General features: G+C 42.1%; 1 protein-coding gene across 1 annotated transcript; it reads left to right on the top strand.

The window, feature by feature from the left end:
- Positions 1-449: 449 nt before the first annotated feature.
- mgmt (O-6-methylguanine-DNA methyltransferase) lies at positions 450-20,344 on the top strand. The gene is made up of 5 exons (XM_063874276.1): positions 450-534; positions 2,982-3,127; positions 11,869-12,029; positions 16,391-16,530; positions 19,456-20,344. The coding sequence occupies exons 2-5, from the start codon at positions 2,991-2,993 to the stop codon at positions 19,582-19,584; spliced, it is 567 nt and encodes a 188-aa protein (XP_063730346.1). The 5' UTR covers positions 450-534; positions 2,982-2,990; the 3' UTR covers positions 19,585-20,344.
- The last annotated feature ends 6,154 nt before the right edge of the window (positions 20,345-26,498 follow it).

Here is a 26,498-nt window from a genome sequence, read left to right as displayed (position 1 = left end):
CCATGTGTTGTTCATACTATCATGCTGACTTTATTAGTAATACATAAGATGTTATTGGTTGTTGGCAGAACATAGGTGGTTTTTTGTTTCCGCAAACACCATGTCTGGGACCCTGAAGACCTGACTGTCACTGGAGATACAGGAATGTCTCAGCTATAAGTGGAAAGAAAACAGTGTTTGGAATTAATGCTCAAAATATGCATTATCATATTTTTTCCTGCTTTAAAAATATTGAGCAAATCAAATATCTAAATAACTACCATTACTAGTCTTTAGTGTACTGGAGACCCCCTGAAGGACCCCAAATCCCAATTTGAGAACCATTAGTCAAGCCTTCTGTGTCTGTCCCTGGCAGAGGGAGGGGCGAGGACTTTATATCGGCCAATCACGGAGCGAGATGTGACTTCTGCTTCCTGTGATTGGCCGGCTCGATCACGCAGTCTCGGGAAACAGGAAGACTTTCTGTCACGTTTGTTCTGCAGAGAGGAGGAGAGGGCATCGTTCAAACGCCGTACGGATCAAAAAGGCTTCATTGTAAGATACAGGGCTGATTTACAAATTAAAGTTAGATGAACAAAGCCTGACATAACATCCGGTTAGAAAGTATATTCCGTATATTGTCAAACTACTGAGAGTAAGTTCGTGCAGGCCTTACCTCACGAACCTCTGCTTGTCTTTATTACATTTTAAGTTCCCACGTATTTTAAAAGGTGTGTTTCTTGCAGTTTGGTAATAGTTTCACACTTACATATTTGCGAAGATATCTGTGTAGATTTCGGCATGAATTGACTCCACATAAAATCGCACATTATGGAGAAATGCGAGATTTACACAGTCACTTTCTACTCAATTAATCACGCGGGTTTGACCAGGAACTACTGTAATGAGAAACGAGTCAAATGATTGACGAGCACCGGGATGCTGCCAGTGATTTTTAACAACACAAGCTGCTTATTGTTTGTTGTTCCTCACCGTGAAGAGCTGTGTAAACATCCGAACATTCAAGTAGTCACTTAGACTAGTGTTGTGCACCAAAAACGGCACAAAACAAACATGAGAGCATTATTTTTAATCAGTGTAGACTATTAGCCAGGCCATTATTGCCAAAGTCCATTATTCTATCTATGAGTCTATTACCAGCTTGCTAAATGGCAGGCAGTGTGTTCAGCGCTTATCCAAAGTGCACTGTACCATTGTTTGGCTCAGAAAATTCTCGCCTTTATTGTCAGTTCAGGCAAACCCCCGATGAATACAGTGAGAGCTGCAAGAGTAGAAACAAGAAAGTTGAAGCAGACGCATTTGTGATCGCATACCATGACAGATGTGTGTGTGTGTGTGTGTGTGTGTGTGTGTGTGTGTGTGTGTGTGTGTGTGTGTGTGTGTGTGTGTGTGTGTGTGTGTGTGTGTGTGTGTGTGTGTGTGTGTGTGTGTGTGAAGAGGGGGTGCAACTGAAAAGTCTAAATGAAATACTGTAAATGCATGAATACTTCTTATCACATCACCTTTGTTAAATGAAAAAGAAAAATCTATTCTTGAAATTAAAAAGTACAAGCTGCATGCAGCACTAGAGTATTTTCAAAATGTATTAATTGGTTGTCTATGACTTGCAACTACAATATATGTTGTATTATTAATTGGTAAATACAATGTGAAAATAGTTTACCAAAGGCTCAAGGTGACACATTTAAATTGTTAAATGTATTTGTCTAACACACAGCTCAACTCAAAATGTCATTTTACTGTCACATAAGACAAAGGAAAGCAGACCGTCTTCACATTGCAGAAGTTTGAAATGTTTAGATTTTTTCGTAGGATAAATAAGTACAATTAGGACAATTAAAATAATGAACTGCTGGTTGCAATTAATCGGTTAATTGTTTGAGCTCCAGTTGTTTTTTTGTATTGCCTGATGAAGTAGTTAGCAGGCCATACAGTTCAACATGCAATTATTCTCTGGTTACAGTCTCACAGTTGAAGATTTCTACTTCTTCTCTTTTTTAAATGCCCTGCAAACTATAGGTGTTTTAGTTCTGGACTATTGGTCAGAGCAAACCGTAGGAAATAGCACTCTGGAAAAAATGCAATTGACATTTTTCACCATTTTCTGAAAATATAAAGTATTTTAACTGTATCTTTAAAGTCGTTGATTTATAATGAAACTAATTAGTAATACAATCTATTACTGAAATAATGATTTTTGCAGCACATCATACAACAAACGTGTGACTTTAAATGTATGAATGTGAATTACGTGTACTAATAAAAATTGAAAAAGCGAGAGTAAGAGATGTATTGTATTTGTACCCTTTAGACACTTTTCAGATCAAGGTTCCATGAAGGAAAGGTTTCCGTGGTTGAATCTCTTGCAATCAATGTGACCTTTATTTATTATAACCCCCATCTCTCAAAAACTCACATATAACATAGTCAATCATCTCTCCTTCCCTCAAAGTAAAAATAAAAAAGGAACTGCTGTCTGGTTATTGCCAGTATCCATCTCAGTCGTCAGAAAAGCTGCACGTTTTTGCTGTTGTTAAGGGCTGGAAACCAGAATCCCCTCGGAGTTGCACCCTAAGGAACAAATTTAATGCTAGAAAAACATCCCGACCATCAACCAAAAATGACGGATTGAAAATAATGTCGAGCTATCTTGGGAATCCCCCACCAGACAAGGGAACAGACTGCATTGTTTTTCTCATTTATGTGATATATAGAACAGAAAGAGGGGAAAAAATGGGCGATTTATTGGTTAGATAGGCGTATTCTTTTCCATGCACAAAAGAAATATTGGATAGTAATGTAGGGATCAAGTCACATCATGACATTGTTTGGAGGCTAGGTGTTCAAATATGTAAGTCATCATCCGTTGGTGGCCCGCTAGGTTTTCAATAGATCATTCAATGCAAATATATGAGGGAAATTGTGAAAGTTGCCACATGAATATGTCAATGAACGCAGTGTAATTTGTGCTTCCTTACCAGGGCAGCGAGATGAAGAAGCAGAGGGAGAGCCAGTGCACTCAGAAGACCATCTCATTGCTGAGCCCCCTGGGGACGATCCAAGTCAGAGGATGTGAGAATGGTGTGCACACCATCCAGATCCTAATGGATGTCGCACCTGCTGAAAGGTACTGTACAACAGCCGGGCTGGTGACGTGATAAACAAAGGTGTGAAATTTACAGGCGGACAGAATCCACTCCTGTGATGGAGTGCTACCATTCCTCATTGGAAGCAGGGCATTTTTGTAGATCCCACAAGAAATATCCTGGAGAAAGTTGGGCAAATATGAGCAGGCACTAGAAATATGAGGGGCACTAGAATACAGTTGGGCTTGAAATTAGATTTCTGATGGCATGTGGTTGTGATTCTTCCTGCAGTATATTTGAAATTTCAGAAAATAACTTGTTTATTACCCTCAAGGGAGTTGATTAGAGCGGATGTCTGTAGGGTCAGCAAAGGCCATGGGGAGCAGGGACTGTTCGCTCCTGTTTATTTATGTTCCCCTCAAGTTGTATGCAGTAGTTCTGGCTGTAGACCGACACTCAGAAATGTAATATGTGATTGCATTTCATGCCTTACCCATTCCTCAAAATTGTTAGGATCTTGACAGTCTTACTGGAGCGACTGAATCTGATTAAACTCGGCGTTAATAAGTACTCATTCCTTAGTTGTACAGGTCTGCATCCTACATCTCAGATTAGTTTTGATTAGATTGAAATTAAATATCCATGTACCACAGATTCGCATTTGACAAACTTGAATGGTTTGGGAAATTAAACCATTTTCCAATTCACCCAGATAGGAAGTTATCCTTTTGAAAATGTATGTTGAAATTCTAATTTATGGAAACCCATTAATGATTTTGTATATTATACCTCAACATGTGTTTCCTTCCCGACTGTCTGCTATTTCCTAAAATTCATCAAGCAGTAAAAACATTCCACTTGTTGTTAATGAGTTGAAGGAAGAAAATTAATAATATGGAATTTTGATTATGGAAGATGTCCTGTAACCATGCGCAAGCACCTTTCTCCGTCTCCTTGTGAACAGGGTTTAATTTGTGTGTTCAGGTTCAGTAGGAATATGCAAATGAATTTAATGATTCGCATCACTAGATCATTTCTCAGTTTAATATCATTTGCTATGTCGGTCATAAGTGATGCTCCGATCACATCACATCGCTGTCTGTATAAAGGTGTGAGCGAGAAATCATTAAACAAAATGTTTAGATTTTATCACGACCAGTTCAATGCGATGTTATTGTCATACGACAGGGGAACTAGAGCCACCTCAGATATATGGAGTAACACAATGTAAACAGGCATTAAGGGAGGCGAGATAAAGTGACAAAATATAGGCTTATCTTTGCAACCGGCTTTACATGTAGATCTCACAAAAGCCTGCCTGTAGCAGTAATAGTTCAAATCAGCCATTTCCATTGATTTATTTATGACATACTAAACAAGGCTCTTTCCAGCTTTGGATGTGGTGTGTTGCTGGCTTAGGAAGTCAGTGTGATAAATGATCTCTAAGCGCATATTTTGGATAAGGGAAATAGATAACATCTATGCATAACATAAAGTAAGACCTACAGTAGTATATTTGTGTGCAATTCAAAGCTTTGCCGGCTTATACGACTGTGTTTGCTTTCTATGGTTTTTTTTAAGCATTCACTATTGGTTGGTGTTGAACAGCCGGTGCAGCAACAATAGCATTCCTGGCATTGATAGATAGTTATTGATAAATGCCATTATAGCTACATAAACGCCCTTGAAGTATTGCTTACACACCATGACCGTCAGCTCTTTCTAATAGAAACGTCTCAAGCCCCTTTTGCTTCCTAACTGATCTTAGGAACATTTCCCAAAATCAACCTCCTCTGCCAGTCTAACGACAGCCCTGAAGGCACCATCAGATGAACAAATTCATTACATCTCAACAACCCCTGTTGGGGCCCTACGCACCAGCCTCCCTGTTAACCAGCTTTTTCCCCCCTTTAGTTTTTAGCATGGCCTCTGCGTTCACAGAAAAATATACGCATTTTGTTTACAGGAGATTACTATTATCTGAAATATGATGCTTCTTGCCTCATTCACAGAGAGCACAGACACATAATACAGAGGAAATCATAGAGTACTTTTTTATTAGGGTGAAAAATGAAAAAAGGGCTGGACTACTGCCCCGAGACATTTTGTGAGCATATTATTTTACAATGCTTTGATCAATTTGTCTGTCAAGCTGGCTGAGATGTGGGGGAGCAGGAAAAAAGCAATTTAGCTTGTGAGGTCCTCAATAGAAATGTACTACAGGAGCCTGTGTATGACATGTTGCATTAGAACCTGAGTAGCCTTTATTGCCTGATAATGTCGCAAGGCAATGCTGATATCAATCACCCTTTAACAGCCACTATGATGTGTTTTTATGAAAAGAAAGGAAAAAAAATGCATGAAACATTTCTTGGAAAATAATTGATTTAATTCAGCGCTGAGGGATTTCTACTTTTAACAACATAAAAATATTGTGTTGTTAAAAACAGGCACAAAATGTGCTAGAAGCTAAAAATTGTTAGGAACAAGCTCTTCGCACATGCTCCTATAGAAAATTGTAATTAATTTTACACGGATAAACATTCTCTTTCTCAGCCTCATTTGCATATAGATATAAACAATATATTTGTGCATCTGAATTCCCAGCACACTTGAGTCACATGGTCTGCCTAAAATCCTAAGTGGCTAAAACCAAAAATTATCATTATATTTCCCAGGCCATAAATCCGCCTTTTTTTCTCTGACACAAAGCCTTATAAATCCGTGTCTAATTTTTCACATTGCACATTGTTTTTAGTTAATGATTTTCATCTGTTTGTTGTTGCTGTGATAGGGGGGAAATGCACCATATGCTCTGGCAAAAGACAAATGATTAGCAAATGAAATTCTGGACAGCTGTCTGACTGAAAGCGTTTGGTTGATAGCATTCTGCTACCATAATTAGCTTAAGCTTTGGGTTAATTAACTTTCTACCTGGATATGCATAATAATAGAATTCTGGAGAAAGCCAAGGAGCTTCCACTATATCAGCAGCAAAGGCTGGCTTTTTATTTTGTATTTCAGCTGCATATTTCAATTTCAAGAGGCGATTTAGCTCGGGAGCATCGTCAAATATTGTAGATTTTACTCCCCAAGCCAGATAATTCTGAAACAATAGGGGTGTATTATGTGGCAGAAATGCCATTTCTGAATGTAATTAAAGCGGATGAAAGCAATCACCAATTTTTAAACGCTTTTGTCTAGCATGAGGCCTACTTGTAAAAAAATACTCATCAAGAGGAGAAAAGAGGCAAGAGAACCCCCAAGTCCTTATATAAGAGGCCTTTGAGACTGAAGTGAAGTACAACAGTAATTAGTCTTTTGTATGAATTTTGCTGGCCATGCTCATGATTAGTTAAGCATATGAGAGGACTGCAGGACTGCATTGGTCTTAAGGAGGAGGGTGTTAAAGTCTATTTATCACCAGTTATCCTCACAGCTTTCCATTATCACTGACAACACTGGATGGGGCCTGAGAACAGCCTAATTGTTCTGAGGTGGAGTGTTTTTGTGTCAAACCCGTCACCCCATTCACATTGGCATTCATAAGCAGCCAGACATTTTCCATCTATCCAGCCCTAATACCCAAGCTGTCACAACAGCTTTTACACACTACCAACGCTGGTGTGAAATATCTGAGGTGATGCATTTATCGTTTTTCTCACACTCGTGTAGTGTTGTGAATCAATGTCCTGGTTCACACTGAATAGCGGTATGGTAAATGTGTTCCCTGTTTGGGGCCTGTTTACATGATGTGCTCACACACCGGGAACCATATCAACAACTTATTTTTTTTCCACTAGAATTCCCCTCTCCTCCTCTCCGTCTCTCTTTTCCTCTCTATTTTATATTTAGTCTGACACATAATTTTAATGAGTTTAAATTGTTATTATGTTGACACAACTGTGTGCTTAATAAACTGCTTACATTGGTAACTAAAATGCTTTGTCATATAAACAAGCATCTGCTGAGATATTGAATGAAATCATCAATAAAGCAGGGGGGAGACTTTTTGACGTGGTCCCTTTAGAAACGGTATGAATAATTCATTGTGTAATGATATTCAGATGATTTTTGTTCTATTTTTTACTGCGGCCTTAGAATATTGTTTTGCATGTTATGAAGTGTAGTACTCAGCTGCGTATTCATTAAGGTGCTGCTCCCAGTGGCCCTTGGACCCATCTGTGCTCTACGTTTATGCCTCCGTCTCTCGGGACTATCCCAATCAGGCTGCATGTGCCATTTCCTGTGTAAACCAACACCTGTGTAACACACTACCTGTAAACCGCCCCACGCAGACGAGACACTAACATTCGCTCGGTTGAAAATGTGCAAATGTTGTGGTTTTCAAAGCAGAACCTCCAGGAGGACGTAAGCCGAGCGAGAGTTACCCTTCACTGCAGGGACGCAGCTAAAAGCAGCTCCTTGCAGTTTTTTTTTTTTTCCTTTTTTCCCCCCCGCTGTCGACCGGGAAGTTTTTTCCCGGCGCAAGGGTTGTGCTGGTTTGTTTTAGAACTTGATTGGATTCTATATCTGCAACATGCAGAAGTGTACAGTGTGTGACATACCGAGGCAATATGCAGAGAGATGATTCCGCTCTGACATCTTGGAGAGGAGTACGAGTCAATTATGCCCAAGTGTTGTTCTTGCTTATCTTCCTGCGGCACCAAACAAGGATTTAGTCAAGGATTTAGGGGTGAGGGGGCGGTGGTGGGGATCATGGTAAGCGGTTCACAACAAAACACTCAAAACTCTTGGGAGCGGGCACTGATTTAAAAATAAATTACAGAAGACGAAGCGCTAACACTCAAGGGCCCTCAGCAGTGCTGGCGTACACAGGTGAAGATTAGCCTCCTCGCTAATCAGAGGAACAAGGCAGTAATTTGCTCTGAACACAGACAGTAATTAGGACTTGGTGACACTGGATTCCCATAATGCCTTTGTGCTTGACGTGGTCAAATTTTGACAGAGGCTATCCATGCAGGGTCACTGTCCCTCCAGTCTCTCGGCCCTCTTCAGTGGAGGCTCTAAAAGGTCCCTGCAGTTACAGGGGATCCCTAATGTACTTTATGCCTCCCTCACTGGCTCCTTACCATTCGGGTAATTGGAATCTCTTGCTATGGCACTTGAGAATAGAGGCTAAAAACACTATTTGAAACTGCTCAGTAGTCTGTTGTAGATAAACATTGCTGCGTCGGGGTGTGGATACACTACATAATGGAGTAAGAGTTAGGGCTCTGGTAATACATGCCTTCACTGACTCCTGTGGCTAGCCAGTTGGGAGAAGACCTAATTGTTGTGTGCTTTGTTGCCTACTCTGCAGTATTTTACCACCACCTTTATGTATTGGATTGAGTGTTGCGGCCTCTTTGGCAGACATTCGCTAATAAGAGTTGTTGGATATCTGGAGAGCAGTTTATCCGGCCGAGTTGTTTTTATTTTGAAACAGCGGAGCACAAAACTTGTGCCCCAAAACAGAAAAAGGAGGCATTCCTCACAGCTTACCACTCGGAAAGCTCTCCACTTTAGTGCTGCAGTGGCTAGATAGGCATCTGAATGATCTTCAAATGGTTGAACGCGCTGCATTGAGCTAGTGGCTTACAATTGTATCACAGCCTTTGGCTCAGAGACCATCAGGATCTTGACATTCATAGAGACATGCTGTATTTTTTTCCCTTTTTAGACAGTCATTTTAGGCTTTTTTCATGCTCTCTTGAGTCTTTGACGTCTCTGAGTTAAGTATCTGCAGCTATAAGGCTGAGGAAAATATTGGACTGCTCTTGGCCTTTTCTATTTCATCCTCTGACCCGCCATGTTACCCATGATCGGTGAAGGAGAACTCTGGCAGGCTGTGTCAAAAGTGACAGCCGATCGAGTCAGGATGAACGCCATCACGCTTCACAGGATGGAGGCATGAGTTCTGAGTTTTTCCCCTTTTTGTGCAATATACCATTACACCCTTCGCCAGATTCCTTTCAATTAGATCCTGTGCTTAACCTGTTCCATTCTTGCGTCTGCAGCTGATAGAAAAAGTCTTACTGAAGTCTTGTGCAACTAAAGATACAGGATATGCCAAAGGAAATTGACAAATTTAATTCTAGCTATTCTTTTTTTTCTTTTAGTTCCTTTGTCTCCTTTGATTGTTTCCTCCAAGATGAATGGTATAACCTCCAACATTATATAAATGCTCAATTCATTCTTTATATTAGAGTTGGAAAATAGGTAGAACTCCAAATGAGTCCCACTTTACGCTGCAATGATTTATGGTAATTGGAAATTGATTGTGACAGGAGCACAATATTAGAAATTTTCTCAAATCACAATCTTCTATCAAGGGAAATATTCTTTTAGTGCAGCAGATCCTGGCTAGTTTGGAATTAGTTTCCTATTTCCTTACCTGTGATGAAATAGTAAACGCCTCAAGGACACTGAAACATTTTTATGAATTTCACTAGTCAAAAGATAATAAATAACAATTTAGCTTTAACCAAATCTATACTGAATTGATTTGTGAAACAGTCATATAAATACTATTTCTGATCACTACTAATTAAGATTCGGTTATTTTGTCAAATGGCAGTTGTTTAAAAATCGGCCAATAAATATAAATATTGCTCCTACTTTTAGAGTTTCTTTGTGATAAACCCAACATTTCTCACACATCTCTAATCTAACATTTGAAGGGCAGAGTTTCTAATGTGCCAGTCTGGACACTCTAAACATGATATGATGCTGCTTGATTTGTAATTCACTGAAGCGACTGGAAATGTTGCCAGAGCAGGAGCTGCATCTCCACTGCCCACATGCTCTTTAAAAACAATCCCCCATTGCACCTCGAGGTGACAGACTTCAGCTCGACTGATGTTGTTCCACTTTTATTTATTTATTTTGGTGTTGTTTACCGGCCATAACATGTACTGCATTGCATTAACTTTTACTACTGTCAATGTTGTTTCACTCGAAACACCTTTGAAGCCGGCGCATCCATAACGGAGAGGCTGAGGGGAGAGGAAAATTAGCCACGGTGACAAGTCTGAAGTGTGAGCTGGAGGTCAAAGGTGCCAAGCCTTAAGCAAAGGTGCTCTAGCCTTTGTCCAGTAGATTGTAAGGGCCTGCGGGTCCAACAGGAACATTTCCACACACAATATCCCCGAGCTGTCAGTGTGCAGCGGCTGGAACATCCTCTCAGAGAGAAAGAGGGGCTGCGGAGGGGTAGAGGAGGCGGTGGAGGTGGGAGGAGGCGAAGGGGGGGTTAGCAGAGAGGGAACAGTGGCCTGAAGATCCTTGCACAGAGAAAGAGTGGAGGGGGGATGGTGGGTGTGGGTTGGGGGGGTGTAGGTGGTGGGGAGCCAAAAGAGCTGGAGTGGGAGGATAGAGAAATAGAGAGGGGGAAATGAGGAGGGAGAGCGGGGTTGGGGGGGGGGGGGGGGGGGGGGGGGCAGCAAGGAGAGACAATGACAAGTAGGGGCTGGCTGGGCACTCACCCATGCCGACAGAGATTGCCATGAGCCATGGCCATTGTTTGAGCGGGTCTCAGCACAGGACCCGCTGGTGGGTTTCCGAGTTTTCACCACTCGACTATAAACTGCTGTGTGGTTTATTTAGAAATGAGAGTATTTACACCTTTTACTGTATTTACACCCACTGTTAAACGGCACCCGGGAGACTTTCATCACACAGCCACAAACTAGCAGAGAGAGCGGCTCCCTGAAAACTGACCTGCTCAGTCATAACACTCCAGTAAACCTCAGCTTCACATGTCCAATATAAAACGTTGCTCAAACTGTGACCTGCAGAAGTGTAAAAACACTTTAGGGCCGTGTTGCTACGGCGGGCAGGAGAGAGACGGTCTGTGTGTTTAACAAAGTAAATGTCTATTATTAATACCATACAGGATAAGCCAATTTTGAAAAAGGGGCACTTAAATGGTGATATTATTTATTTATAAGTCGTGTACACCAGTTAATGGAATTGGCGGACTGCTTTAGATCCACAACACAGCTTGAGGTCCACTTTGCAGTAATGCACATGCTAAGAGAAGACCTTCCCAGTAGGGTCTTTAAGTGTCAAATATGGGTCAGTCTGCTTGCATTGACCTGGGGGGTGGTCAGCAGCGGAGAGAAATTCAGCTGTTAAGTGATGCCAACTCAACCATCGGCAAATTCCTCCAAGCAGCTACTCATGCTAAGATGCACGTCCAAGTGTAGTGCTTTGCTGGCCAGCACCACTCTGGCCAAAAAATCCATTTATTCTTGTCATGAACTATAAACTAGACCCAAGCAGAGTTAAAACTGTTGTTAACGCTGCTCTTAACTTTGTTCCGTAGCAGCTGCAAGACTTCTGAAAACTCCCTTTCTTTCCACAAACTGGTTCTGCTTCCTTAAAGTTGTTTGAAATAAACTGTTAGCGCCGTTCCTCATGACCCGACAATGTTTTCTTTCATACTCTATCATCTTGCACTTCATATAAATACACTGTTTATCTTCTGGAACAAATGCCTAGATTACCGTCTTTATAGTTTCTCAGGCTTCTTTCCCTCTTTCACAGCTCTGATATTCGTCAAAGCCCAAAAGCTGAAATGTGGGACTTAAGATTTTAAACACGTCTTGATTAACAACTTTAGTTTCACTCTGCAAATGATGCCATCTTGCATCTGTTTCATCCGTGGCGTGTTATTGCACACTTGTGACATATTTTAGCACTATTCAAGCAAGAATTGGGTATTATGATTGCTCCTCTGATCCCCACCTCAACTCCCTATCCTGCCTTATATCCCTCACAGGAGCGGCGAGGCCCCCCTGAGCTGTGTGGTCAACGACAGCCCGGCAGAAACGAGCCCCGAGTTGCAGCGCTGCGTTGAATGGCTTCAGGCGTACTTCAGTGAGCCGCAGACCACTGGGAGTCTCCCGCTCCCTGCCTTTCACCACCCCGCCCTGCAAGGAGGTCTGTCATGGATAAATATTTGCAGAGCCATGACTGGGATCAGGCTTTCACTCTTAATTGTCAGTTACATCACTTACACTCACTGGCTCACTGTGTTATAATGAAGTATTTTATGGCTGAGAGAGGGAGAGTGCGAGAGCGGAGGAAAAGCGCGTGAGTGGGTGAGTGAAAGGAGAGAGAACAGAACACAGAGCTGTAACTTGGTTCAGTAATCTGTGGCAGCTCTTACCACGCGTGTTAGTCTTGGCAAGCTTTTCCATGATTCTTGGCACATTCTTTGAAACTGATCGAATTCCACTCTTGACATTTTCAGACAGGAAGCTTTTTTTTTCTTCAATGACAACATGTGAATAGTGGTAAAAGTTTGAATGAGCTTATTGTTGGCTTGACCACTCACCTAGGGCGAGTAAAATGAGCCCTCCCCAAAAAATGAACAATTAGTGTCCATTTCAACCAGTGGTGCTGACCGCGGAGTGAATGATCGAGGGTGCTCAGGAAAAAAAACAAACTAGGAATTAATTATCCCTGGCGCTTTTGTTTCCAGGAAACAAACAGTACTCGCAGGCTGACAACTCACTTTTCAAATCATAAACTTATCGTGCCGTTTTCTAAACAATTACCGGTGAATTCTTTGTCACACTGAGATGCTCATTGCATTTAAACCTCAACATTTTCTGAAGTGCTCATTTAGACCCAGAACCACACCTACACAGGGAAAAAACCCTCTAATATATGCATTTAACAATTGTGCCTCTCTTCCCCTGCAATCAGGCCTTAGTTGCTCTCTAATTTCATGCAGATCTGCGGTGCTTGAGTGATGGCATTTTCAATGAGCAGGTACTCCATCGAGACCCTGTATACAGCTATGAGTCCCACGCTCCCGCAAAGGCAATGCAGAAATACATCAGGACCAATTACGATATCAACTTTCAGTGTGATTCCCTTCGCCACCAAGTGCTTGTGTACCAGCCCCAGGCTCTTTCAAATCGCATCTCATCTGAAGTCTTTGGGGTTTTAATTAAATTTCAGGATAGATGGAATTCTTCATTAGTACCTGATCTGAATAGGTGATTGTGCTGTGTTCCACCTCTCTCCCTCGCCTGTTGTTTTGGGGCTCAGTAAATACAGGGTTTAGGCTTGGATTGCTCTCAGTAGTCAGAACCATAGGCCATGCCAGTATAAAAATGTTAAATGTGAGCATCAGGAGTATATGTCTTTTGAGAGAGGAAAATAGAAGGCTTCTTTTTTTTTCTTTTTCTTGTTAATTCACAAATAATAAGGATTATTTTCTTGCCTTCATGCTTTCAAATTCATACTCGATCAAGTCAAGCAGCTGCCGCCTGCCTGGGAAAAAAATGCAAGTTTAATCAGGTCATTACAATCTGTGACAACCAACTTTTGTTTGCTCAGTTATCTTGTGGGAGAACCTGAACGCGACAGCGCTCTCGCAGCACTTGTCATGTAATATTGAGTTGTGACCTTCACTTGAAGTGTTGCCATGTTTATTTACACATTTCTGACAAAACAAGCCACTTTTCATATTAGCTGTCACCATATACCTGAGCAACAGAGGTGACATGAAAGGAGAAGCGAGGAGTTCTCTGTGCCGCCTGACTGATTGTCATGTGCAACATCACACACAAGTCAAGTCTGGTCGTCGGAGGTAGAGGAATGGCGAGTGTGTGCGCATGTCGTGCGCAATGAGCTTGTGTGTGTTTGTGTGAGTGCGTGCGCGTGTGCACTCCCATGGCCCCCTCCAAAAACACAGACACCATCATGGATTCTCAAAACGATGCATATTCTTATCTCATTAATTATACATCCATATGTAACAGACGAGAGGATCTTAGTCTCGGTAAGCGGCACAGGGAATATGCAGGGAGGGGGCCAGGCAAAGGGGGGGAAGGGCGCTCTTCAAAGCCCAAATGACTGTGTTCCTGCAGGAGGCTGAACCTCCCCCTGTGCACAGCACAGGGCGAGATGAGACACTCACCAGGACTCGCCCCTGTGATGTGGAGAGGAATTAGGGAAATGAACGTTTTCAGAATATCGAATAATCAGAGAATCATGGGCACCCCGTCAGCCTTCAAAAGTATAGATCCCTCCAGACTCAAGAGACACTTTGACTGGGAGTCAAAGTCTTCCCTCCCATTAGACACAAAGGATAATGAGGTAGCTGCATTTCTACTATTGTCTTTTTATTGTCACAATCACGTTTGAGGTGACTGTCAGCTGGAAGGCATCTCCCAAAACCTATCATTAGCTGAGCTGATGGATTTCAGTTTATTATAGTATTTTTTCTTACTTCCAAATTGCTCTCATCTACAAAATTATGAGCAGATCAATATATGTCAGTGCCTTCATAATCACTAGATCTGTTCGATTTTACTCTAGCTCAATCTGTCCCTGCCTCTGCGGTGGTCCTATCACCTGGCCTCATGGTAGGTAATGACCTGTGACATAATTATGGGATGCCTGTAAACAAGTAAGTGGTTCCTCTCAACTTTTATTTAAACAATTGACATCACTGCACCCCGATCTAAAGAGGGTCCTGACCCCAGACACAGCGTATTAGGCCCCTTTATGAAGTATGGGGCTAGGGGACTGCTCTCCAAATCATTGCTGGTCACCTCGAGTGACCCGCATGAAGTCTCTGTCACAAACACTGATGAGGGCAAAGTTCTTTAACCTCTATGCCGGCAGATAAAAGTGCAGACACTTGTTTTTGTCCAGATTTGTCGGAGAAGTAAAGCCTTCCATGTAAAACGTCTGTCAGGATTTATAGAAGGTGTAAACAGCCCTGTAGCTTGTTGCTCAGTCCCCTTGTAGGCAAAAGTGCTCAGCAGCGTGACTTTGGTTGTTTGTCAATAACGTTCGCATCAACAGGGATTTGTCAAAGCTGTAGCCTGGACAAGTTGTCATCTACCCACCGGTGACAACGAGATACCAATATTAACAACGCTCATCATGTGGCCAAATCCCAGCTTTATGAAGGAGAATAATGCATAAAGGAAATTTCAGGGGTGTATCTTATCTCCTCATAACATTAAGTCTGTCTGCGTAACAGCCCGTCATCTCGTTGACAGCGTGATTATTACCTGAAAAATTATTAAACAGTACCTACGGGCCTTGTTCAAGACAAAGAACTCACATGGGTGCGCATCAATCAAATATATCCCCTTTAGGTTTTACACTTATTCCCCCCAGTTTAGGCAAATTGCCTTGTTCGTGTGGCTTTGTGTAGCGGAGAGTGACTATAAGGTAGCGGGGGAGCCTGGGGAGCAAAGGATGTTCACTCTGTAGAAGAGAGACAGGGGTGTGACATGTTTTCACACAATGCCAATTTAGAGGGATTTCTCATAGATCACTTGTCATGTGCTCTCTTAGACCATATAAATGAGAGAGAATGGGAGATCACTAATTGAATTTTCATGACTGAGTACATGTATGTACTAGAAGAATTTCACCCCCTCTTGATAACGAGACTATTGTTCCCCATCTTGTTCTCTGTGCAAAAAAAAAGTGTTGTTCGCTGCATCAATGTCTCAAGGTTCGGAGATGCTTCAAATACAGTTTCCCCTTTTATCTTTTAGAAATCAGAACCAGACAAACATGCCTCTCAGTCACTGCCTGCTAATCCAGAGGAAAAAAGATAATGCTACTGCTAAAGTGCTAATGAAATCAAAGCCGTTAATGTGGTCGGTTAAGCTGTGGATGATTTGAAGAATTCCGCCATTTAAGTGAAGATGATATAATGAATCTACTCTGAATAGAAAGCAATTAAAAGGACAAATTGGTCTGATTAACCTCAAAGTCATCCCACTGCCACAAATGGTGTGCAACATTCAAATTATTATTATTAAAAATCTGGAGCAGATTTGCAGTCTTTTTGGCCTCTCTTAATCCTTTTAAATGAAGGAGCGAACTTTTTTAATTTTAGCTGTGACCTTTCAAAGCATAACCTAGATTTTTCTGCCATAGAAATAATTTTCTCACATCAGCTTGTGTAGCATGTTAATGCTAGTTCTAAGGTCAAATTGAGGGACTTCTATGTATTTAGATGTTTAATGAGTATTGTAAGGAGAAGAGAGGGAGTCCTACAGAGCCCCTTGGAAGAGAGATGGACCTCTAACATGTGAGGTTGGACATGATGAAAAGGTTTAAAGCGGATTAAAATGTCAAACTTTTGATTATAATTGAAAAAACACCAGTTTGTTTCAAAGACAAATCAGCGTTGTACTAAAGTGTTGTCTTGTTGTCATCGGCCTCTCATGTAGATGTATAATTAAATGAGGAACCCTCTTCCTCTGTTCTCTCCTTCTGTGTCTTCCTCCCTGTCTGTCCTCTGCTTTGTGGCGAAGACGCGTTCACCAGCCGCGTGCTGCAGGTACTTCTGAGGGATGTGAAGTTTGGAGAGACCGTCTCGTACAAACGCCTCGCTGAGATGGCGGGAACCCCCAGAGCCGTGCGGGCGGTGGGAGGGGCCATGAGGAGGAACCCGGTGAGTGTGGCTGACTTTGATTGACAGGGTTCAATTTTACTTACTTTATTCAGACAGGTAGAGAAAGTAACCTTTATTTTAGATGATTTTCAGATTTGAATGACTCTGAACCTGAATTTTGCATCTAGACTAAAGAAAAAAGTGAATTATTTTTAACATTACTAAATAAGGAATTAGACGATAGCACTGCAAACACCATAACATCTCCTACAGTATTAAAGGAAGATTTACAATTAAGCACTAAATGATTAAAATGATTTTATTATCTAATAATCATTCAGTTCAATTTCACTTTGAAAAAAACCTAAATCTCTGGTAAAGTTTCTAAAATGGGAACTGTTTTTTCAGTTTCATTTCATTGTAAACACAATATGTTTTGGTATTATACCTCGAACCTTGTAAACTGTGATCTACATATTGTTTATTTGCTCTCTAGACTTAATGAATAATCAACAGAGGAATCTATAATTAAGATAATTATCACTTAATTTCTCCAATAAAATGTTCCTGAAATTGTGGATTACCTGAATACCACACATGAGTTCCAATAGATTTAAAGGCTTTACATCAACATGTTATAGTCCCATTACTTATTGAAGGTTAAATGAAGGGATGTTATGGTAGATGAATGAATGAATAAATAAAACGAGAGCTCCAAAATATGAAATAGATTCATGTTTTTTTGCGTACATTTGTGCTCCAAATTGTAACTTCACAACGAAAACAATTTTGAAATGGATTATAAGTCCCATCGGATCTGCTTTAATGACTTGAGGAAGCTGAATTTATGACAAAGTACTTAAGTTTTCCAGGAAAATATATTTTAAAATGCAGGATGTGGGATTTAATCAGTAGGTGTGTGTGAAGATGTGCAATGGTGAAACAAACGCCTCCTTTTGAGCGCGACGGAGAACTAAAAGTCTACCTACAGCACAATTTTAAGCCCACACCTTTTGTTCCTGTGCTCTCAAGTCTTTACTGTAGATGTTCACTGCAAATCTCCGTTTCTTGTCGGAAACCTGGCCCGCATCATTTCGCCCATGAATCCACTGTGTACAAAATGGAGGGCTAGAGGGCAAGTGGTGTGTCTTCTTTTGATCAAACCCTTTGATCAAAGCCCGTTTAGCTCTGCCCATGTAGTGCTGTGGGCACCACCGGTGTGCTCTGTGAGCCGGAGAACACTTCTTGTGCAGAAATGCAGCCGGTGAGATGCTATTCCTCATATGTGCAGTGAAGAGGCTTGTGTGCATCCTCATCTCAGCGCTGTTTTTTTTCGCCCTGGCACTGTTATTGTTAGTAAAGCAGGAAGAAAGACATTTATTATATACAAACAGTCATCTGAAACACCAATTAAATGCACATTAACCTGCTGTGTTTTGCAATAGTTTCTTTATATTCTTTAGATATTACATCAGCCAATGGCGCTGCTTTTGGAGGCTGTATAATAGCTCTCGGTCTCGTGTTTTACACACATTTCCTTCCTTTCGTCAGGGAGGCTGGGAGCCTGAGCCCTCAGCTCCTGATACAGATCCAGAGTCAGATTGTCAGTGTCAATTACTTGTCAGTAGCGCTGCTCCACTCAGGCTTCAACTGTGAAAAGCTCAGTGTGCTCGATCGATCCTCGCCTCTCTGTGGCACTTCTTCTTCACCAGGATTTGAGTATTGATAAGCCTGGTGTAGTGCTCTTTTCCCCCCAAGTGAGGAGGCAGATCCGCAGGCCTTGAGGGTACCCTGCTCTCCCTCCAAACCCGGGGAACAGTATTGATCGGAATACTCGAGCAGTATTTCTCTGTCTGCAAGGTTAATCTGGGGCTCGGAAAGTTTTATTGCTGTTGATATGGGAGCGGGTTTAATGATGGATTTGAACTGAGACACACTGCATGTCCAACTTTTATATAAAAGGCTGGAGGTGCAGCCATCAAGTCGGGATAAGTGGAGAAATATAGTCACATAGCAGCAGCAGTTGGGATGATTTTGTGTTTATAATAACGATAAGACAATGGGGGCAACATTAAGAATATTTTAGAGGGAATAATTGCTGTGATTCATGCCAACCGTTGCCACTCTTCTTGTTCTGAATTCACAATGATCGAAGTGTTTTAGGCTTGCTTGTTTAATCTTTCTCCAGCCATTTAGTTTACAAAGAACTCGGGACCCCCCTGGCAGTCGTCTGCAACAAGAGTAAACGCTTCACCGACTTCCTCTTTTTAATGATCACAGGGTTATCAGATCTTAATGTTGACACCCTCTCGATTGAATATTCATCCTGCTGGTGTTTTTGCCCATTAATTTTTGATTGCTTCTTTGCTTTACACTATTAAAGAGTAAAAAACATTTACACCCAAAGACTGAGCCATCACCCTGAATGTGGATTTGTGCAGGATCAAACCAGACACTTCGGATGTGACACTTTGTGTTCATGCAGTGCACGAACATAAAAAGCAACAAAAAAAAAGAAAAGTGCAGATTCATATGTTCTGCATGTTGGTTACTTTTAAGTTGCACCGTTTATGTGGTAAATCAGAGATTCTTTCATACATAATACATATCTACTATCAGCACCTCCAACTGTTGTGATGCTGTGACAATAAATGTCAGCTTCAGGATAAAGAAAAGCGCAGATCTGTATTTCTGTTTCTTTTCTTTTTCTAAGACATCATAGTTTTGTTGTAAAATCTCTGATCCTTATATCAAATAGATATATATATATATGTTTTTTTTAAAGTTGAAATACCTATACCAAAATATGCTTTTTCCTTCATCTGTCCTGAATTTATACTTTTGGAAAACAACTTTTTATTTTACGAGTGGGAGCCAGAAGTCTCTGTCCGCTGGTGTAAAAAATGTTCCTGTGTAATTCTGAAGAACTCGAACTTATTTATTTCCTCAGAGTTGAATTTTTCTGTCTCCGTCTGTCTGTGCCAGGTTCCTCTCCTCATCCCCTGCCACCGAGTCATCTCTAGCAGTGGACAGAGTGGGCCGTACATGAGCGGCAAGGGCGACCATCTCAAACAATGGCTGCTTACCCATGAGAGGCAGGGAAGGGAAGGCTAAAGCATGACAGAGGCCAACTGTCCTTCATTCAGTAACACACACACACACACACACACACACACACACACACACACACACACACACACACACACACACACACACACACACACACACACACACACACACACACACACACACACACACACACACACACACAGAAGGCAGGGATTTTTTTTTTTTTTAAGAACACAAACAGGGCCATAAAGTTTAGCGTGCTTGGCACAATCCGTGGAACAACTGCTGCTTGTAGATATTCAGTTTATTCTTCTTTTATTTTTTTTTATCTAAGAATAGAGATGCTGCATAGTTAATGTGATACAGAGTTGTTGCAGAATTAGAACGTACAAAAATAACTTAAACAGAGAACAGTAGGAATTACAAACATATGCTCCCGTGGGTCTCCGTTGCGTTTGCCAGATAGTGCTGGAATGGTTTTTCTAAAGAATTATTATTCCCTTAAAAATATGTCTCTTGCATTGTTGTTGTTGTTGTTTTTTTTTCCTAAGCAGAATTAGTCTTTGTACCTCTCGTTGGTTTTTTAATTTCCTGCCAAGTGAATGCTTTGTTCAACATCCAGTGATAAAGGCTCTGAATTTTACTGCTACAAAGCTTTGTAGTGAAGCATTTGTTTTGTCTTCATTTAGATCTCATTGTTTGCTCTCGCCTTATCCTCCACCTAGAGCGGAGACGTCTTATGTATTATATACTGCACTTATGTTACACTAGACATGGGTAAATAAATACATCTCAAAATGACAAATCCAGCCTTTTCATCATTTTAATTGCATTTAATTTAAAAATTGATTTCATGTAGCGTTCACTCAGTTCAGCTCATAATTAATTATGCTGTATGTCTTCTCTCCTCGCTGCAGCTCTGGATGTCAGAGCTCCTCTTTTTTATTTCTGAGTAGTGTTTTCCATTAGAGGGCAGTACAGAACGGGAAACAGAAATCAACATTTCAACCTTGAATTCATCCTGCACATTTGATCTGTAACTTAAATGTTTATACGTTATTTTATTTTCATCACAACCCACTTTAATCCCTTTGGGATAAATTATTCTCTCTTAAAAAGACCATATGGAGAGGCCCGCAGTGGTGGTGTGTGTTTAGCAATAGCAGTTGCTTTAATCGAATGTGTCCTGTGCTTTTATTTATTTCATTTCCTGGCGATGATGTTTCGTAACGTTGACAGTTTAGTCTTTTTTCCCCTAAGTTCTTGATTCTCCTAACAGTCTAGTGCAGCTTCAGAGCGACCCTTACTTGCCCATAGTTATTCGTCTTCTGCTCGGAACAGGTAGCCTAATAATTCGCCCTCCAAAAATAACCTCGACTATAACCTTTACGCCACAAATTCAAGTGGCTCGCTCACTGAATACATTTGAACTTTGCTGCATTTTTGAATTTCTTATCCGATCAGCTCTGGACTCACTTTCTCTGCCCGTGGAGCAGCATCGCAGCGGAGATGTTGAGGCAGCAGACAGGCAGATGAAGAATGAGACTCAGTCTGTGGTTTCACAGAGGGCTAATGATGCCTGTGGTGACTACAGGCTACAGTCAGCCCCCTAACGAAGGGAGCTGTGACACAGCCACAAGGGGTCCCATTTAAGCCAGGCGCACTCTGAAGTGCACTGTAAGCACCCTCCTTTTTTTCTCGTGGCTAAGTAAATTCTATGGAAGGCTGTGAATTTAGCAACCAGAGATACTGATGTCTGTGGAAGTCTGTGGCTGATGGTGAAAAACAAGTCCAGCGTCAAAGCTTCAAACACTCCGCCAGTAATTGGCCATGTAATTGCCGAGGTACCCGAGGAATCTCTGGGAATAATTCACACCTTTTTTTATTTAGCTTTATTACGATATTGTGATATGTATCAGCATTAGTAGCGGTGTTATAATTATTATTATTAGTATTATTATGTCTGTATTATTCTGTGGTGATATCTTTTACCTTGTGTTCCACTTCCGAATCATGCTGGCTCGGAGAAAAAAAAGGAATTAGATTAAAAGAGGCTGAGACGATCTCATCATCCGCACTGTTAATCTCTGTGAAACCTTTAATTTTGGCCTAATATCTGCCTCCATTTCAGAAAGAGAGAGAGAGAGAGAGACCAGGAGTGCACGCGCTGCATGCGTGTGAGTGTGTGTGTTTGAGCATGTGGCCATGCATGTTGGTGTGTGCACATGTGTATGTCCATATGTGTGTGGGTGAAGTGGATGATATTGAGTCTGACTTCATAAATCACCCAGACACTGATAAACTCCCCATGCACCCACACACCGCTAATGGGCAACCCTTAAGGAGTGTGAGTGTCTCGTGCGGCGTTTGATTCAACATTTATTAACCCCCTCACACACACACTCTCCCGCACATACGACACACACTCATTTGAGCCCCAGAAAAAGCGAGGATATGGTTGGTGGCATCCTTAGCTTTGGTGTCGTGCTTTGACCTGGCCGGGCTTTATTAATCACGGCCGATAGTAGGGAGATACGTTTTAGCCCATACAACCGCAGCAACAACAACCTTTGCATTTCCTGACATTAGTTCAGTTCTCATAACTTATATCCTGTCTCCAACTCCCCACTTCCCATCTCATATCCTGGCACCCCTCCTCATTATAGAGCAATTTTCTGCCCCCACATCAAAAACAAACACACCCTGTGCTTCCATCTCGTGCTCCTCATACATGTCGGCTTATGATTCTAATGTTATCACAACCTGCAACCCTTGGCACAAGACGCAAGCTTAGTGGGGACCATGCAGAAGTGATTTATAAATAGCTGCTTTTAATCTTCCTCAAAAGTTTGGATGCTTAAAACATTTTTTTCTTTTGGAATGTAATAACTCAGCTGCAAGCATTGCATTGCTGCCCAGGAGCCAGAGGAGTATCCGGCATGCAGATAGGCAGTGTCCAACAGTCAGTCAGACAGATAGACACGGGCACAGATAGCTGGATAGACAGACATTAGAGCGGGGCTTGGCTGCGCTATCAGGTTTCCTCCCCCTCTGTCTGTCTGCCGGGACAGCCCGGCCTCGGAGGCCCTGACACCGCGGCACCACGCAGCCAGCCACGACAGCTGCCACAGCAGCATCTAATACCAACACACTCCACGCTACGCCACAACTACAAAGAGAAATATCATTTCAAACATGGCATACTTTGATGCTCTTGTAATGATCTTTGTGTTTTGAGAGATAAAGCTGGAGGATGGAGGTTTCGTATGGTGCCTTTTCTTGTTTTGTTTCTTTAGAACAAAGGACCCCCCCCCTCCTCCACATGAGCAAGTTAAGGACACTGTTGATGAGATAGAGCAGGATTAAATGAGAAAGTAAAATAAATCCTGAGAGGTCTGAGCACTCGAGTGTGTGTGTCTGTGTGTGTGTGTTAGTAACCTTGTACCAGTGTGTCATTGTAACCTTATGAACTCCAGTATTGGTCTGGGGGTCTCTAATTAGGAACGGCTGATGAACGACCATACATAACGTGAGAGCGGGTGCCTGTGAGCGCGTATCCCTGCGTGTATCAATCTGTGACTACGCAGCGCGGTTGTCAGCGGGGTAAGGAGAGTGTCTCAGCCTGGAGAAAGTGCAGGTCTAGCCTTGGTCATGTTGACGGAGGGGCGGCACTTCAGAGGCTCCAGGACCCCATGGCACCAGTCTCCCCAGTCCCCCAGACAGACTGGGAGCATCTGGGCTCTGTCAGCGCCTCTGGCCCCCGCAGACTCCGATCTATATGACGGGGGAGAGGAGTGGATTGGATCAGGGAGACGGAAAATATGAGCCAGATTCCTCAGGCTCGTGCAAAATGCATGCCATGCCAGTTAGCGTGTTACACACGTGTGTGTGTGTGTGTGTGTGTGTGTGTGTGTGTGTGTGTGTGTGTGTGTGTGTGTGTGTGTGTGTGTGTGTGTGTGTGTGTGTGTGTGTGTGTGTGTGTGTGTGTGTGTGTGTGTGTGGTTGCATTAAGGCCTGATAACAGGTCATAGTGATTAATTTTGCATGATGTGAGATAGGGGTTATTGATTAGCAACTAATGTTGGAAAAAGTCTTCTATAAATCGTCCAATTAGGCATTAATTAAAAGTGTGCAGCTAAAAATATGCAAAGCCCGTTCTGAGCAAAAACATCAAGATTAGACTGACAGATATCATTCCAGAGTTTCCTTATGAAAGCGAGCAGTGATTTGATGAAGTGGATATAGCTTCTAAGCTCCGCCACATGGAAACTGATACACACACAAGACTAATTAATCCATACACTAAATTAGGAATATAAATTGTGGACCCAATTTAACAAGGTCAGTTTTAACTTCTCCCTTTACACTTTATTTAACTGTGTTGGAGAAAAAAAAAAAAGGAGCCCTATCAATGTGCTTCGCTTATTATGATTGACGATTGATGATTAAGTCCTCCAGCTGACACACACCACCAAAGCCGGTGAGTTGGAATTGGATGTGACACATACACAGTTCTGCGTGTTAGGTAATTCGTTGACGAGGGGCCAAATTCATTTATGGAACAGCGGTATTGGCAGGCATGGACACTCTCTGCAAAAACAACGATAATCACAGAGGTTTGGCGCGGCGTGACAAGGACTCTTCAGGGAAAGGCCCTTACACGCTGCTTTGTTGGCCGTTCCTCCCTAAGATGGAGGGAAACATCCGCCACTGTTCTTAAGATGAGAGTCGCTCTGAGCGGAGAGAGGTTTCTGTAAGGTGTGGACGGTGTTTAAGGGGATCATTAGCACTTGTTGGGTCTGTTTTGATGGAAGCGCTTGTGTTTCATTACAATATCTCAAATGTATAGATTTTTATGAATCTAAATTCAGCTTCTATATTTTCGGGGGGGGTTGGGAGCATTAAGTGATTTCTTTTTTTTCGGGGAATTGATTGAATAAAAGCTCTGATAAATTCTCAGTAATGAAACATGAGGGGGACCCTGTCTCAAGCCATTTAATCTCTTTTCGCATTCTCCATTTTTTCTGCTAATGAGCCTTATTGACAATCAAACAGAAGCTGTCATCCCCCAGGATGCAACACTCCCAGCCCCTGCGTGTTTGTCATAGTGTCCTGGCAATCAGAGCTGCCTGCAAGACCAGGCTGGCAGTTAGTGGTTCTCACAGCAGCACTGCCTGAAAATGGCACACTTCCTGTAGAGTTGCAGCTGCCACCTCTGCTACTTCCATTACTTTCTATAGCATGCAGATGTTGTATCAACATTCCCTGCCAAGGGGACTGCAATAACTGTGAGATTCATGCCATGTTTCAGAGGCACGTCAATTTCTCAAGTGGCACAATTAAAGAGGGAAATACAGTACCAGGTTTTTCACAGGCGCTGAAATCGGAAAAGGGCTTTTTTCACTTTTTTTTTTTCCAAAGGGGGGCTGTTTCATAAGGGTTCAGAAATCCACCCTATTTTTACTGCCCTTTTCCTGAGTTGAGCTGCTCTGTGAGCCTTTGTGAGGCAGACCTGTCGTGACCCACAGCGGATATGGAAATGGGGCTAAGGTTTTATGGGCCAAACGGATTGGACACAGTCAAGCTCAGGGGGCATGAATATTGGATGTTATTTCTGCTCCCTTTTTATGTAATCCATTGCCAATACATTATTAATAGATGATATCATATCCAGAACTACTGGACAAAGCACTACAGAGGGGTACTATGAAAGGAGCTCTATGTGGTGGAGACTGGCAGAAATACCGTTCAAGTGATATTATTTTATCACCGTAGCCTCACACTCCCTGACCAGGCAATCTTTACAGTGTAATTTTTGGACTAAGTGAAGTTCATAGGAGGAAAATATAGTGAATACTGTATTTCTGTCAGGGGTAAATCCTGCTTTTGTGGGTTTGAAATGCACTGAAACATTGATGACGTATCAAATGACACCCAAATACAAGTTTAATGGATTTTGAAGCAGTGGGATACTTTGCTCATCCTCCTTGACTGCAGCGAGTGAAGTGGAAATCTTCGCGAGGATCTAGAGTTTTCCTTGCAAAGCTGACTCCCAGTGTACAGTAGCAGGGGAGCAGCGTCTTTTCTGATGTACCGATTCACAGACACGAGGCTGCGCTAATGTGGGACCGTTGTTATTTTTTTAAAGGCTCCAATTCCCTGTTTCAATTCAAATGTGGGATTGTGCAAAAAAAAAGGTCAGAGTCCCCTTTTTGATTCATTGTCATCTCAAAGTTTTTACGAGTCACACCAGCACCGTCCTACTCGTGTCTAAACTTCACCAGAGTTTTCTCCCCACAAAGCACATCACTCAGCGGTTACACAAATCCTGTCGCTCAGAGAGCAAATCCTTGAAAAGTACTTCTCAGCGCTGCCCACGGAGCATGGAAGATAAACTGTCGTCCACCTTTTAATTGCACGGCCCGACTTGATACTGTACACAAATTGGCACAAAGGTATTATCACGTCGACATCTATTAAAAGTGAATGTATAAGCCCCCTCAATAAGAGTTACATAGGGAGTGGATGCGTAAGGTAATATTCTCTTTTAAGGTCAGTTTGAATTGTTTTTTCTCATGGGAAACGGCAGATTGATAAAGAGCAAACAAAACCTCTTTCTGAATGCTTGTCCTCCATGGCCTCAATGAAGGTTTCATTCCTTTATATCATCCAGCCCAATTCCCAGCATGCATGGCCATTGTGGCTCTTTCAACTGGGGCTCTCCATTGACTGGCTCATTGTCCGGCCGCTCTTTTGTGAACGCTATCACCGGAGCGCAATCTTTCACCTGAACAGCACAGGAGAGCAGCCGGGCTGTGGTCACGTAAAGCCACTGAGTCACCCTCGGAGATGCCAGGCCGCACAATTAACCCGCCGCTAATTAAGAAATGTTCAGCCCGCATATCAACTTTTAAGAATCTCCAGTGACGCTTGTTAATAACGCGGTTATTAGTCATGCT

This window comes from Eleginops maclovinus, chromosome 22, assembly GCF_036324505.1.
Source record: "Eleginops maclovinus isolate JMC-PN-2008 ecotype Puerto Natales chromosome 22, JC_Emac_rtc_rv5, whole genome shotgun sequence".
NCBI lineage: Eukaryota > Metazoa > Chordata > Actinopteri > Perciformes > Eleginopidae > Eleginops > Eleginops maclovinus.
This window is presented reverse-complemented; position numbering and strand designations above follow the sequence as displayed.